This window comes from Sebastes umbrosus, chromosome 9 (genome assembly GCF_015220745.1).
Source record: "Sebastes umbrosus isolate fSebUmb1 chromosome 9, fSebUmb1.pri, whole genome shotgun sequence".
NCBI classification, from domain to species: domain Eukaryota; kingdom Metazoa; phylum Chordata; class Actinopteri; order Perciformes; family Sebastidae; genus Sebastes; species Sebastes umbrosus.
In genome coordinates, this window is record NC_051277.1 from 18,054,063 (window position 1) to 18,068,626 (window position 14,564).

A 14,564-nucleotide genomic window follows, 5' to 3' on the forward strand; every position below is an offset into this window, starting at 1 on the left:
TCCACTGGAAGCCAGAGTTTTTCCATATGGAGATGCTGTTACAGCTGGAGAGACCCACAGAAACAGCACAGCTGACAGCAACGTGGTGGCGGCGGTGGCGGTGGTGGTTGTATTCACTTCACCACGATGCTGGCTGTATAATTTTCTGCCAACATCTGACATTTCAGTGAGACAAATAGATGGAGGTTACACCAAGTGTTTCAAAATTTTCCTTTATGTGATTATGTTCACTTGACAATTGAAATATACATTAAATATGCTCCTCTGGCCTTTTAATGTGTGTGTTATATGAGTGTGAATTGTTCAGAGTGGATTATTGTTACAATCCCATTAAACTACCAGATCCCAACAATGGATCAAAGATTAGAATTTCACATTAGGTGCCAGTGTGATAAAAAAAGTTTCACACATGTGAAATAATGCTGCCCTCTTTTGGTCGGGCATCACTGATTACATGAAATCAAATCATTTTACTGCATACTTTTATTATCCGATACCACCCACACCTAATAAAAGTTTAGTAAAATATCATCCACCATAATCTTACATCTCCTGATCTTGGTTTTTACGGCTTCTAGGAAACATGTTCAACCTTCTGACTCCAATAAAATCAGAGTCATTCACTCAATGAAAGTGTGATAGGAGTCAGGAGGAAGCGTCATCCTAGCAAATGCATTACAAGCCTTTAGACCATTAAAATTAATCTTTTACACACAGGCATTGATATGGCTTTGAACACAAGTAGTAAACATGAGCGAGCATCATTTCCTCTCATCTCCTCAGTTATCACGACTGAGCTTTGACCCTTAACCCTCCAGTGAAAAACAGGGCCATAAAGCAATTTAAAGGAAGACTAAAGAGACCTTCACCCCTGTTGTCTCCTTCGACTTTGCCCTGTCAGATAATTACACTGTGAAAGTGTTATCTGTGCATTCAAAGAATCTGTATCGTGATTCTCTGCACTCATATATGAATGTTTTTATGATGAACTCTGGACAGGAGAGTCTGATCTGATCAGTGCCATGACAGGAAATCAAGTTTAAGAAGAAGGCTTTTGTGATTCAGGGTTGACTCAACACTAGTAGACAGGAGTCAGGTTAAAATCTACAGAGATTACCTTTTATATCCTGAACAATTTATATTCTAGTCAATTATAAGAGTCCTCTTGAGAACAGTTATTATGGTTAATGGACACATATAACAAATAGACCCACTCTGAATTAAAGCATGCGTGTTGCCTGGCAACGAATAATTCCTGCAGGAAGCACTTGGAGTTTAATTCAGTTTTCACCATTTCATAAACTTCCTCAATAACCATTTTGGTTCTGTCTTTATAGCCATTAAGTTCACTTCAAATGAGACTGCAAGATCGCTCAAAGGATGATCTGTAATTGAAGTTTTACTGAGCAAAGAAATTAATGCACTTCCAGTGACAAGTTGCTTGCGGAGTGGATGCACAGTTAATATCTAATCAATACAAAATTACATGATAACTAGAACTGTATATATGTCCCATAGTATCCCTTACCAAAAATAACTGTTTTGTTATTAGTATACTTTTTTTACACTTAAAATAAGAACGTATTCTTTCAGTTTACTTTTTATGTACTTATTAGAGATATACATAACAAAAGTATACATAAGTATACTCATACTGACAAGTATACAGAAAAGTCTAAGTATACTTGGCTCATACTGACAAGTATACAGAAAAGTCTAAGTATACTTGGCTCATACTGAGAAGTATACAGAAAAGTCAAAGTTTACTTGGCTTATAAGCCTTCTTGTACTTAATCTTTTGATCGAGATATACTTAAGAAAAGTATACATAGGTATACTCATACTGACAAGTATACAGAGTCTTAAGAAAAAGTATAATTAAGTATTCTTGCCTTATAGGCCTACAGAAAGGTATACTTGGCTTGTAGTTGTGTTTACTTTTTGATAGAGTAGCCTATTAAAGTGTGCCCCATGATAAAGTGACTGATCTATGCTTCTTTAATTACTAATTTTCAGTTCATTAGCTACATTTAAATGTACATAAAAAAGTTCATACTCACCAAGTAAAATACTGCAAACGAGGCTCATTTCAGTCATTAATTCTGAGAGAAAAGTCAGAAAAGTGGGAAAAGAGACCAAATGACAGCATGAGGAAAAGTAAGCCGAACAAATAGATGGTAAAGAGGAGAGAAATAAAACAGTTTATGGGTGAGCTTTAAGAGAGAAGAGAAGTCTGAAGACAGACGTGAGAAGTCTGAGGCAGAAGTCTGTCCCTGAGTAATGGCCGACTCGTGGATGAGGGCTGCTTAAGACTGCGTGGGGGAGAGAAGAAATTAATCATTACACTGACTGTAAATATGTAACAGACCCAACCTTTCCCATAAAAGTCAGCAAATTTCATTCTGTTTGAACAGACACAAGAAGATGAAATCATACAAGATGGAGAGCAGCCAATAAGAGACACCAACCGGACCCTAAAGCACTTCAAATCAGCCTTAGGCCTCTTCATCACCGTGTCACTGCTTCCTACCTTGGCTGACACCTTTCACAAAAACTATACGGAGATATAGTCTACATAATAATCATAATTAATTGATTAAATAGCTAAATGGAGAGACAATTAATCTGATGCCCCCAAGCAAAAGGCAAAGCATATAGTTTTAGCCTAATTTCTCTCTTTAGAGTCAACAAAGCACCTGTTGAGCTCGTTTTACATTGTTTACATAATTTACATGATTTACATAAAAGGTCCCTCAAAATCCCCATTCTCACATCCTGGTTGCATTTGTCATAATTGTTGTATAACACATGTAGAGGCAGACACAACTGCACTGGACTGTGAAGAAGATGTTAAACATATAAAGACAAGATTTCATGCGTCACTTGCTGTCTTGACAAGCAATGTATTTTCTCTTCTTTGTAAACTAACTTGTCTTTTCCTGTAGCGGGTGGCAGACCACTGTAACCAAGTACATTTACACAAGTACTGTACTTAAGTATAATTTTGAGGTACTTGTACTTTACTTGAGTATTTAAATTTGTGTTACTCTATACTTCGACACCACTACTACAGCTCAGAGGGAAATATTGTACATTTTACTCCACTACATCTATTTTCACATTTTAGCTACTAGTTACTTTTTATATAAAAAAACATATTATATGCTTTTGTGATATGATGCAGTAATTCATTCATTATCCTATTCAGGGTCGCGGGGGAGCTGGAGCCAATCCCAGCTGACATTGGGCGAGGGCCTGGAACACTCTGGACAGGTCGCCAGACTATCACAAGGCTGTCACATAGAGATAGACAACCATTCACGCTAACATTCACACCTTTGGGATATTTAGAGTCAACAATTAACAACAACAAAGAAGATACAAACACCACACAGGAAGGGCCCCAAGCCAGGTTTGACCCTGTGACCTTCTTGCTGTGAAGCGACAGTGCTAACCACTGCACCACCATGTAGACATGATGCAGTAAAGTACTACTAATCTACCTACTAGTATATAAAGTATCCAAGTTGATTCCAACATTAAAATATATGTGTTAGTGATAAAAACAGAATCATATAATATTCTATAAGAATATAACACTTTAAGAAGGAGCCGTTCTGCATAACGAGTATACTTTTAATACTTTAAGTACATTTTGCTGATAATACTTCTGTGCTTTTACTTAAGGGTTGGTTTGTATCTACTTTTTAACTCCGGATGGATATGTGGGTTGTAAATAAACTTGGGATGCTGTTCATATATTTAATTTGGGATGTAAATAAATCTGGGATAGTTATATATATTATATTATATTATCATTCTATGATATATGAGTTATTAGAGGAGAAGTGAGAAAGGGGTAGGGAAATATAAGTTTTAATTTTACCTACTCCTTTTCGGATACTATTACTCTTGATTTGTTTGTTATTATTTTGTATCTGTTTTTATTTATTTTTATGTTCGAAATAAAGTCATTCATTCATTCATATTTGTACAGCATTTCGGCAAAGAACCTGGTTTAAGAACATAATAGGTTTCACTAAGAATATCTGAATATTACCAAGTTTCAGTATGATAATATAATGTATGGTGGTTGTCAGATTTAATACTGTTATCTTATATGATAAGAACATTATAATAAACTTGGAAAAAGCAGTTTAAAGCAGACGGTGTATTAAATGAATAAAGTGTAAAATTGCCAATATGTCTTGTTTTTTCCTTGTTACTGATAGAGTTCAATCATATCAATCATATATTTTATATATTCTTAGTGAAATCTATTATGTTCTTAAACCAGTTTCTTTTCTTGAAATGCTGTGCAAATATGAATGAATGAAAGACTTTATTTCGAACATAAAAAATAAATAAAAACAGATACAAAATAATAACAAACCAAACAAGAGTAATAGTGTCCGAAAAGGAGTAGGTAGAAGTAAAACTTATATTTCAACCCCTTTCTCACTTCTCCTCTATTAACTCATGTAAATTATTTGTAAATCATTTCAGCAAAGAACCTGGTTTAAGAACATAATAGTTTTCACTAAGAATATCTGAATATTACCAAGTTTCAATAGGCTAATAATAAGGAATGGTGGGTGTCAGATTTAAAATTATCTTGTATTATAAAACCATGATAATAGGAAAATTAAAAAATCGCTTTTTGTGTGGTTCGGTTCAGTTTGACCTGTGTGGTGTTCCGTACTGTTGAAGCGGTGTTGACTGATGTGTGAGTAGCTAACTAACGTTGTCTTCATCAATATATTAGACAATATTAACCTCTGTGAGTCATAAAATAACACGTACCTGTGCCTTTACATGTAACATACAAACACACATTAGTAGATAACGTGACGGAGAGCTCGTGAGAGTCTGTGGGGGTTTTTAATCGAGCTAATCCAGCGAGGTTTCTGAGCTATGTGAATGTTAGCCACATTAATGCTAATGTTAGCACTCAGCAGATCGATGGTTTAATGATTAAGATGATGATTTAGAGAGAAGATAGGATGTGAAATAGCTTCTACTCAGCAGGGTGAACACTGGATGTTGTTATGGTAGTCAAAGGTAGTTTAATATGTGTTCACAGGGTGTTATATTGTGATCATAATGGGGATGTAGCTGCTTCAACACAGGACTGAGATAAAGACAACTTCACATTGTGATTTGAGTTTAAGCAGAAAGCTGCTGGGTTCATTACTGTGACACATCAGCAAATAACAGGAGGGTAACAACAACATGTCCAAAGGAAAGGTGATGACTTAATGTGTTAATACAATGTGTTTTCAGGTCAAAATGGCAGAGCTAACAAAGCAGAAACGTGCTGGGTTCATTATTGATAGATAGATAGATAGATAGATATATACTATAGATATATACTATAGATATATACTATAGATAGATAAATATATACTATAGATAGATAGATAGATACTATAGATATATACTATAGATAGATAGATATATACTATAGATATATACTATAGATATATACTATAGATAGATAGATAGATAGATACTATAGATATATACTATAGATAGATAAATATATACTATAGATAGATAGATATATACTATAGATAGATAGATAGATAGATACTATAGATATATACTATAGATAGATACTATAGATAGATACTATAGATAGATAAATATATACTATAGATAGATAGATAGATACTATAGATATATACTATAGATAGATAGATAGATACTATAGATAGATAGATAGATAGATACTATAGATATATACTATAGATAGATAGATATATACTATAGATAGATAGATACTATAGATAGATAGATAGATAGATACTATAGATAGATAGATAGATAGATACTATAGATAGATAGATAGATACTATAGATAGATAGATAGATAGATAGATACTATAGATAGATAAATATATACTATAGATAGATAGATAGATACTATAGATAGATAGATAGATACTATAGATAGATATATATATATACTATATATAGATAAATAGATAGATAGATACTATAGATAGATAGATAGATACTATAGATATATATATATATATATACTATATATAGATAAATAGATAGATAGATACTATAGATAGATATATATATATATACTATATATAGATAGATAGATACTATAGATAGATATATATATATACTATATATAGATAGATAGATAGATAGATACTATAGATAGATAGATAGATAGATACTATAGATAGATAGATAGATACTATAGATAGATATATATATATATACTATATATAGATAAATAGATAGATAGATAGATAGATACTATAGATAGATACTATAGATAGATAGATACTAAAGATAGATAGATGATATAGATAGATAGATACTATAGATAGATAGATACTAAAGATAGATAGATACTATAGATAGATAGATACTATAGATAGATAGATACTATAGATAGATAGATACTATAGATAGATAGATACTATAGATAGATAGATAGATAGATAGATAGATACTATAGATAGATAGATAGATAGATACTATAGATAGATAGATAGATAGATAGATAGATAGATACTATAGATGGAAAGATACTATAGATAGATAGATAGATAGATACTAAAGATAGATAGATACTATAGATAGATAGATACTATGGATAGATACTATAGATAGATAGATAGATAGATACTATAGATAGAAAGATACTATAGATAGATAAATAAATAGATACTATAGATGGATAGATACTACAGATAGATAGATAGATACTATAGATGGATAGATACTATAGATAGATAAATAAATAGATACTATAGATAGATAGATAAATAGATACTATAGATAGATGGATAGATACTATAGATAGATAAATAAATAGATACTATAGATAGATAGATAGATAGATAGATACTATAGATGGATAGATACTATAGATGGATAGATACTATAGATAGATAGATATATACTATAGATGGATAGATACTATAGATAGATAGATAAATAGATACTATAGATAGATAGATAAATAGATACTATAGATAGATAAATAAATAGATACTATAGATAGATAGATGGATAGATACTATAGATAGATAGATATATACTATAGATGGATAGATACTATAGATAGATAAATAAATAGATACTATAGATAGATAGATAAATAGATACTATAGATAGATAAATAAATAGATACTATAGATAGATAGATGGATAGATACTATAGATAGATGGATAGATAGATAGATAGATAGATAGATAGATAGATATATAGATAGATGGATAGATACTATAGATAGTAACTTTATTGATCCTGAGGGAAATTCAAGTTTCCAGCATCACAGTTCCATAGTGCAAAGCATGTTAGTAAAAAGGCAGTAATAAAGTTAGTAGTGCAAAGTACAAAAAAATATACCAGATATAAAAATACAAGGAGATGAAGAAAACTGTTAAAACTGAATATAGTGCAGGGTAACTTGTGACTTACTCTGTATTATCAGCAAATAACAGGAGTGTAACAACATGTCCCAATGAAAGTTGATGACTTAATGTGCTGTTAATTTATGTGTTTTCAGGTCAAAATGGCAGAGCTAACAACACTAGAGAGCCTGCTGGAGATGGGCTTTGAAAGAAACAGAGCGTGAGTGACACCAGTGTGATAAAACACTTTTTAAAACTCAATGTTGGGAAGACCAAAGAGCTGATCATTGATTTTAGAAGGAAGAAGGAAGAGGTCTCCCCAGTGGTAATCAAGAGTCAGCTGATTGAGATTGTCCAGTCCTATAAATACCTATAGGTGTCCACCTGGACAGTAAATTAAACTGGAAAAAGAACACTGATGTTGTATTAAAGAAGGCCCAGTCGAGACTCTTCTTGAGAAAACATGATCTTTTAATGTCAGCAGGACCCTTCTTCATGTTTTCTATCAAGGTATTTTAGCTATAGTGTTCTTTTTTATGCCGTGATCACTGTGGATGATAAAAACAGGATCAATAAGTTGATCAGAAAGGCTGGCTCAGTGATTGGTCTTGCACCAGACTCACTGGAGGTCACTGTAGAAAAGAGGACAAGGTCCAAACTTAAAACAGTTCTGCATTTTGAAGGCCATCCATTACATGGACTTAGAAGCTCATTCAGTGAGCGACTAGTGATGCCTCAGTGCTCTACTGAACGATTCAGGAGGTCTTTTGGTCCGGCAGCGGTCAGAATTTTTAATGAACATTTTTAGATATGGCCTAGATCCATGGTACCTCTCAGCTGTTGATAATATCTCAAAGGGCTTCTTATGATGTTATTTATTTATTGTTGTATTGTGAATACTGTGTTTTTGTTGATTGTTTGTTGTTGTCTGACTTGGTGGCAATCGAATTTCCCCACAGGGATCAATAAAGCTATCCATCTATCTATCTATCTATCTATCTATCTATCTATCTATCTATCTATCTATCTATCTATCTATCTATCTATCTATCTATCTATCTATCTATCTATCTATCTATCTATCTATCTATCTATCTATCTATCTATCTATCTATCTATCTATCTATCTATCTATCTATCTATCCCCAAAATCCACCCTGGTTAATGTAGTCCCTGGACTTGAGACGACTTTCAAAGAAGTGAAAGTGAAAACTGTGTAACAGTAGAGTGATCCTGTCTGTCCTTTATCACGTGTTTTCAGGGAAAAGGCAGTGGCCAACACAGGGAACCAGGGAATAGAGCAAGCCATGGACTGGTGAGTCTGACACACACACACAGAAATGATATCCTCCTCTGTCATCACTGAAAGTCACACTCTTATGTCTCACTCCTAAAAAGCTAGCAGTGCTACCGATTCCCCAGCATATTTTGGATTCTCGCAATCAACAGTAGTCCTTATCTTTCCTGTGTGATGTGCTTTTTCTCAGGTTAATGGAGCATGAGAACGACCCAGACATCGATTCGCCCTTTGTGCCGCCCGTTGCGAGCGTCCTGGGAGGAGAAGCAGACAGCCAGTCCACCACAGATCAGCCGTCACTAGCAGACACCGCTGAAGGTGAGGGCCACTAGACACCACCAGAAAAGCCATCTGGGGATGTACAATATGACAATATATATACTAGGGGGTGTAAATCACAAAGTCTGCCATGATACGATTTCGATTCAATACTGCGATCGATATTATCTGTTTATTTAACACAATCAGTCACATTTATATAAACTCACAAACGGCAATTAAAATATGATTTAACAATTTTATTACTGGGCTTTGTAGGAAGCGCTTGGATGGAAATTGTGACACAGACGTGCCATGCAACTTTCAAAATAAAGGCAGATCCAAAAGATGATATGTATCGATGATAATGGATCATTGAGTCAATAAGGGCTGTCCTGAATACCATTTTTGGGCTTCGAAATATACAAAGGTATTCGAAGCTTCGCACCGCAGCACAGCACAGCTCGCTGATTCTTCTGTGACCAGGACAGCGTCGCTGCCGCACTACTGTACACACATAACAAACAGCCATATCCTGAGAATAACTAATAATAATTCATGTTGAATAATGAATAATGTTGTGGGATTATTCCTTATTTCATGGGCTATTTAGGAATTTATATTTTTATTATTACATACACATATATATATATATATATATATATATATATATATAGTTATCATGTAATAACTAAATATTACATGATAAATGACACAAAAGCAAAGTTAAAATATGTCGTCTTGTGCAATACACGAGTGCAGATGCAAGTAATACAGGCAAGAAAATACTTAAAATATTTCTTTGTATATAATATATATATATATATATATATATTTTTTTTTTTTTTAAAAACCTGAAGCATTCAAAAACTGATTTTGAGGTCGATTTCCATGGCAACGGCCGAAGCTTTCGGGTCAGCCCTAGAAACAATATATCGATCCAGATCGACATTTCGTTATGCTGCTAATATGGGGAAATATGAATTTGTCTACCATCAGATATTTTGTCTGAATGTTTACACCATGATAGCTATCCCTTTAATATCTCTTGAATGTATTAGGTCATTGTGGATAATACTGTTTTTTTGGTATTTAATTCACACAATTGGACAAAAACACACATTCCTATCTGGTTATTTTAGCCATAAACAGCTTTTAAATGATTCTTCTAGAAAATATACAACATCAGGTTGAGGATATATATTGATGTTCTGATATCAGGCAGAACGATTTAGAAAAAATATCTAATTACGATTATTTTTGACTGATATTTTGCGATATGATTTGCGATATTTGAGGGAATGTTAATTTTTACATTATTATTCTCATTTTCATTGAAAAACATTGATTATGGTATGATTTTTGCGGGGATCTGTAACAAACAAAGATGTTTTATTTAGTCTAGATGTGTAGGACAGGACATCCCTGCAGCACGAAAATATTTATAAATATAACCTACTGCGATTTGAAAATGGCAGTAGGTTATACTGTGATGTCGATAAAATTGATTAATTGTTCATCCCTATTCTGATATAAAGTTATTTATAATGTGACAGGATTTTATTCGTGTGGCCCACTCTTTTAGTCACTTGTTCCACAGCATGTATTTTCCATCTATAAACAAGTTAGAAACTCTAAATTAAATTTTTAATTTACACTGAGCATGATGTGATATCAGTTTGTTAGTTTCTCTGTCTCTTTCCCTCTGTGTATTATTTTTTTTCTTCAGTTTTTTCTTTCTCTTCTTATTGTCATCACCTCCACCACGGAGGTTAAAGTGGTCGCTTCACTTTGCTTCCCTGTTAGTGTTCTGTGGTGGAGGTTTTCTATGTCGGCAATGGTTTCTGGTGTTAAGTGTGTAGGTTAGGTAGTACCTGTTTGCTTTGGATTGTGGTTGACAGTAAGACATTTCAATACAACACAATACATACCTCTTTCTATCTTTTTTTCCTCTTTCACTTTCTCACGTGCATTTGTTTTGGCTTCAGGGACAGCAGGTGGGGACGGCAGCTACAAAGAGGACGACGATGAGAGTGCAAGGATTCCAATGTCAGAGGAGGAGAAACTTGAGCAAGTTAAAAGGTTCACACACTATAAACACAATCCCTCCAGTACTGGGTGTCCAAGTCACAGCTTCTTCTCCTCACATAACACGGTTACTCTACTACACATTATACTGTATATCAAAATATAATAGGTGACCATGTGGCTAATATCTGCGTGTGGGTTTTTTTTCAGGCTAGAGGAGCTGATGCGGGTGAAGCAGGCGGAGAGGCGAGAGCGAGAGCGGGCAGAGGAGTTGGAGCGGGAGAAGATGCGGAGGAGGCAGGGCCAAGAGCTGCAGCAGATACGCCAAAAGCTGCAGGATGATGATATGAAAAAACTTACTGAACTTCGCAGAAAAGAGAAGATGGAGGACAAAATGGCAAGGTAAGGTATTCATTGTAGCATAGTATAATTATTATATCTATTTGCACTGGGTAGTAGAAACAGTATTTTTCATGGAAATAATAAAGTACCTAAACAGCCAAAGATGTTTCCACTCCCAATATTTCCTCTCTCTAAAAATATTTACTTGACTTCCCTCTGATGAAAAGCAAGTTTTAAAAAAAAGAAAAATTATTACAACAGTAATAATAGTATAACAGTATAGAAACAATGGCTTACACTTCATAGAAAAATGAAATGCAGCTACTTGTTTGAATGCCATCCCGTTCATCCATGAAATAAACAGTGGAAATAATAGAATCAGGGAAATAGAGCTGCAACGATTAATCAATTAGTTGTCAACCATTAAATTAATCGCCTACTATTTTGATAATCCATTAATCAGTTATCAGAGTCATTTTGTTAGAAGATGCCAGCTTCTTAAATGAGAATATTTTCTGGTGTCTTTACTCGTCTATGACAGTAAACTGAATATCTTTAAGTTGTGGACAAAACAAGACATTTGAGGATGTCATCTTGGGCCTTTGGGAAACACTTATCAACATTTTTAACCATCTTCTGACATTTTATAGACCAAACAACTAATCGATGAAGTCAGCATCAAACTCTACAACTGTCAAAGTTAGTACGTTCTTCATGCTGTCATTGTGTTGCTTATCTTTGTTCCTGTCAGGCAAAGGGTTAAAGACAAGATTGCACGAGACAGAGAGGAGAGAGCACAGAAGGTAACTCTTGTTATTTGTCCCATTTCAGTTTTCCCTTTTTTGCTGTTCACTTATTATTTCTTTCTATTACCACTTCTGTTGGAAACAATAACAACTTAAATGATTGTTTTTTACCTGTTTAGTTTGGAGGCGGTGGACCCCCGAGCACGGCGGCATCGTCCCAGCCTGCCCAGCCCACCCCGTCGTCACCCACCAGTCACGGCCCTCCACCCACTAAGAAGGAATACGATGAGTCCAGGATACAGGTACAGGCACTCGTACACCTACCTGCTTCTCTTCACACCACTTAAGCACAGAACTCACATAGTTAGACCTCACTAGAACCGATCTTTTTTTATTTTGATGTCACACTTTTTTTTTCTTTTCCACTTCTTCACGGTAAAGGTACGTCTGCTGGACGGCTCAACCATCACAGCAGTCTTCAAGGCCCAGGAGCCGCTGGCGGCAGTGCGCGTCTACGTGCAGGTGAATGGCAACACACCCGAGGGTCAAGACTTCACGCTGCTGTCGCCCTACCCCCGTCACGAATACACTGAACTGGACATGGAGAAGCCCCTCAAAGAACTGGGTGAGCACTGGGCTGGAACTACATTTGAATATAGAGCACATTTTACTGTAATATTAATTAATACTCAGGGTTTGTGGTTTAGCTTGACCTGAAACAGACGGTATCTGACCTGTTTTATGACTTTCCATTCTGTCGGGTTTCAGGTTTGGTGCCTTCAGCTGCGCTGGTTGTTATCAAAAAGTGAGATGAGATGAGAGGATCTGCTCTGTGAGCCTACCTCACCACTTCCACTACATCAACACAAGAGACACCAGAAACAGATCGAACCGGGAGCAGAGCCACCACCCCTTTTTTTAGTATCACTCAACAAGCCAGCTAGCTGAACTAAAGCAGAGAGATGTAGCTCGAGTCTGCGTTCAGAGTGTGTAAACTACTTTACAGTGAAAAAAACAGCTTGGTTAACTCACTGCCATTGTGGGCTGATTGATTGCACTTGATCTAGATTGGTTTTGTGTGCAGTGACTTTTACTTATTCAAGAACAAAAGTGAAGATAGCTGGCTTCTGATGGATACTGCTTCACGGTGTCAGCAACACATTTATAAAAAATGATACAGAACAGAATCGTTTGATTTTAACTTGATCTTTACAAAGCAAAGTACCACACAAGATCCACTCGATTGGTTCTGAAAGGGCCTTAAATTTAATCCGCACGATCTTCCTGATTTTGTGATCTACTTTGCCAGTCTTTTTTTATAAGTTTAAATATATTGATGACAGTTATGTCTGCATAATCACCAAGAATCTACTTAAAATAAAAGCTGACTAAGAGAATTACGATGGTGGACTGGATTTTCTAACAATCGTATATGTAACCTTTAAAAAAATATGTGTCAAAAAATACCATGAAAAGACCCAAAACAACAACGAATTGAATGTTCGTGTAGTCAAAGTCTTATTCAGTGAGCCACACTGTTGCACTGGGTGACCTTCATGAGCATGAACATGATGCTGTAAATACTCACTAGAGCACCAAATCTGAGGCTTAAAACAGTCCCCAAATGCACCATTTCCTCCTATTTGAGTAATGCTTGAGACACGTAGTTTGTTGTCGTCTTTTCATGTGATTTGTTGATAAGAAAACTAGAATATCAGCATCCTTTTCCTTTAACAGATGTAATCACCACATACGACCACAGATATCTGAACACGTGCACATTTAACATTTAAGGTTGTGATGTTGTGTAGCTAACATATTAAACTGAATTCTCATCATAATTGACTTCTCCTTAAGTTATGTTACATGGTGAGTTACAGGCATTTTATTCAACCATGTAATATTGGAATAGGACTAAAGACTAAAAAGTAGGAGGGCTGTCCTGAATACGGGATTTAAGGCCGAGACACTGCCGCTGCCACACACACACACACACACACACACACACCTCTACACACACCTCTACCCACAAAAAAACAGCGATATCCATCTGAGAATAACTAATAATAATTAATGTCCAATATGTTGAGGGATAATGTACACCCCCAACAGGGCGATCTGCACATTATCACGTTTACTGCACGGCTATTTACTTAAGAAATTAATAATTTGACACAAAAACGGTCCGCCAGAGATCAGAACTGCGTCCATAGTAACGGTCTGTTATACATAGCAACGGTCTGCTATAAAGAAGTGACCGTATAACACAGTGATTGACCAATCAGAATCGATAATTCAACAAAACCGTGTAATAAGAATAATGTATAATGTTGTGGGATTTTGCCTTATTTCATGGGATATTTGGGGATTTATACATTATTATTACATACTTATATACAGTATATTAACAACAACAATAGAAACCCAGATGCGTTCGAATACCGATTTGTAGGTCGATTACCATGACAACAGTCGAACCTTCAAAGCATTTGGGTCAACCCTACTAA

General features: G+C 35.0%; 1 protein-coding gene across 5 annotated transcripts; it reads left to right on the forward strand.

Annotated features, from left to right (window-relative positions):
- Positions 1–4,640: 4,640 nt before the first annotated feature.
- Positions 4,641–13,457, forward strand: ubxn1 (UBX domain protein 1). Of its 5 annotated transcripts, none has more exons than XM_037780348.1 (10): positions 4,641–4,726; positions 7,542–7,606; positions 8,648–8,701; positions 8,874–9,001; positions 10,930–11,023; positions 11,180–11,371; positions 12,063–12,114; positions 12,237–12,359; positions 12,499–12,682; positions 12,826–12,866. In XM_037780348.1, the coding sequence occupies exons 2-10, from the start codon at positions 7,548–7,550 to the stop codon at positions 12,864–12,866; spliced, it is 927 nt and encodes a 308-aa protein (XP_037636276.1). In that variant the 5' UTR covers positions 4,641–4,726; positions 7,542–7,547. The 5 variants fall into 5 exon arrangements, with proteins under 5 accessions (XP_037636276.1, XP_037636277.1, XP_037636279.1 ...); XM_037780349.1 differs by lacking the exon at positions 4,641–4,726 and adding an exon at positions 4,736–4,780; XM_037780351.1 differs by lacking the exon at positions 4,641–4,726 and adding an exon at positions 4,745–4,799.
- The last annotated feature ends 1,107 nt before the right edge of the window (positions 13,458–14,564 follow it).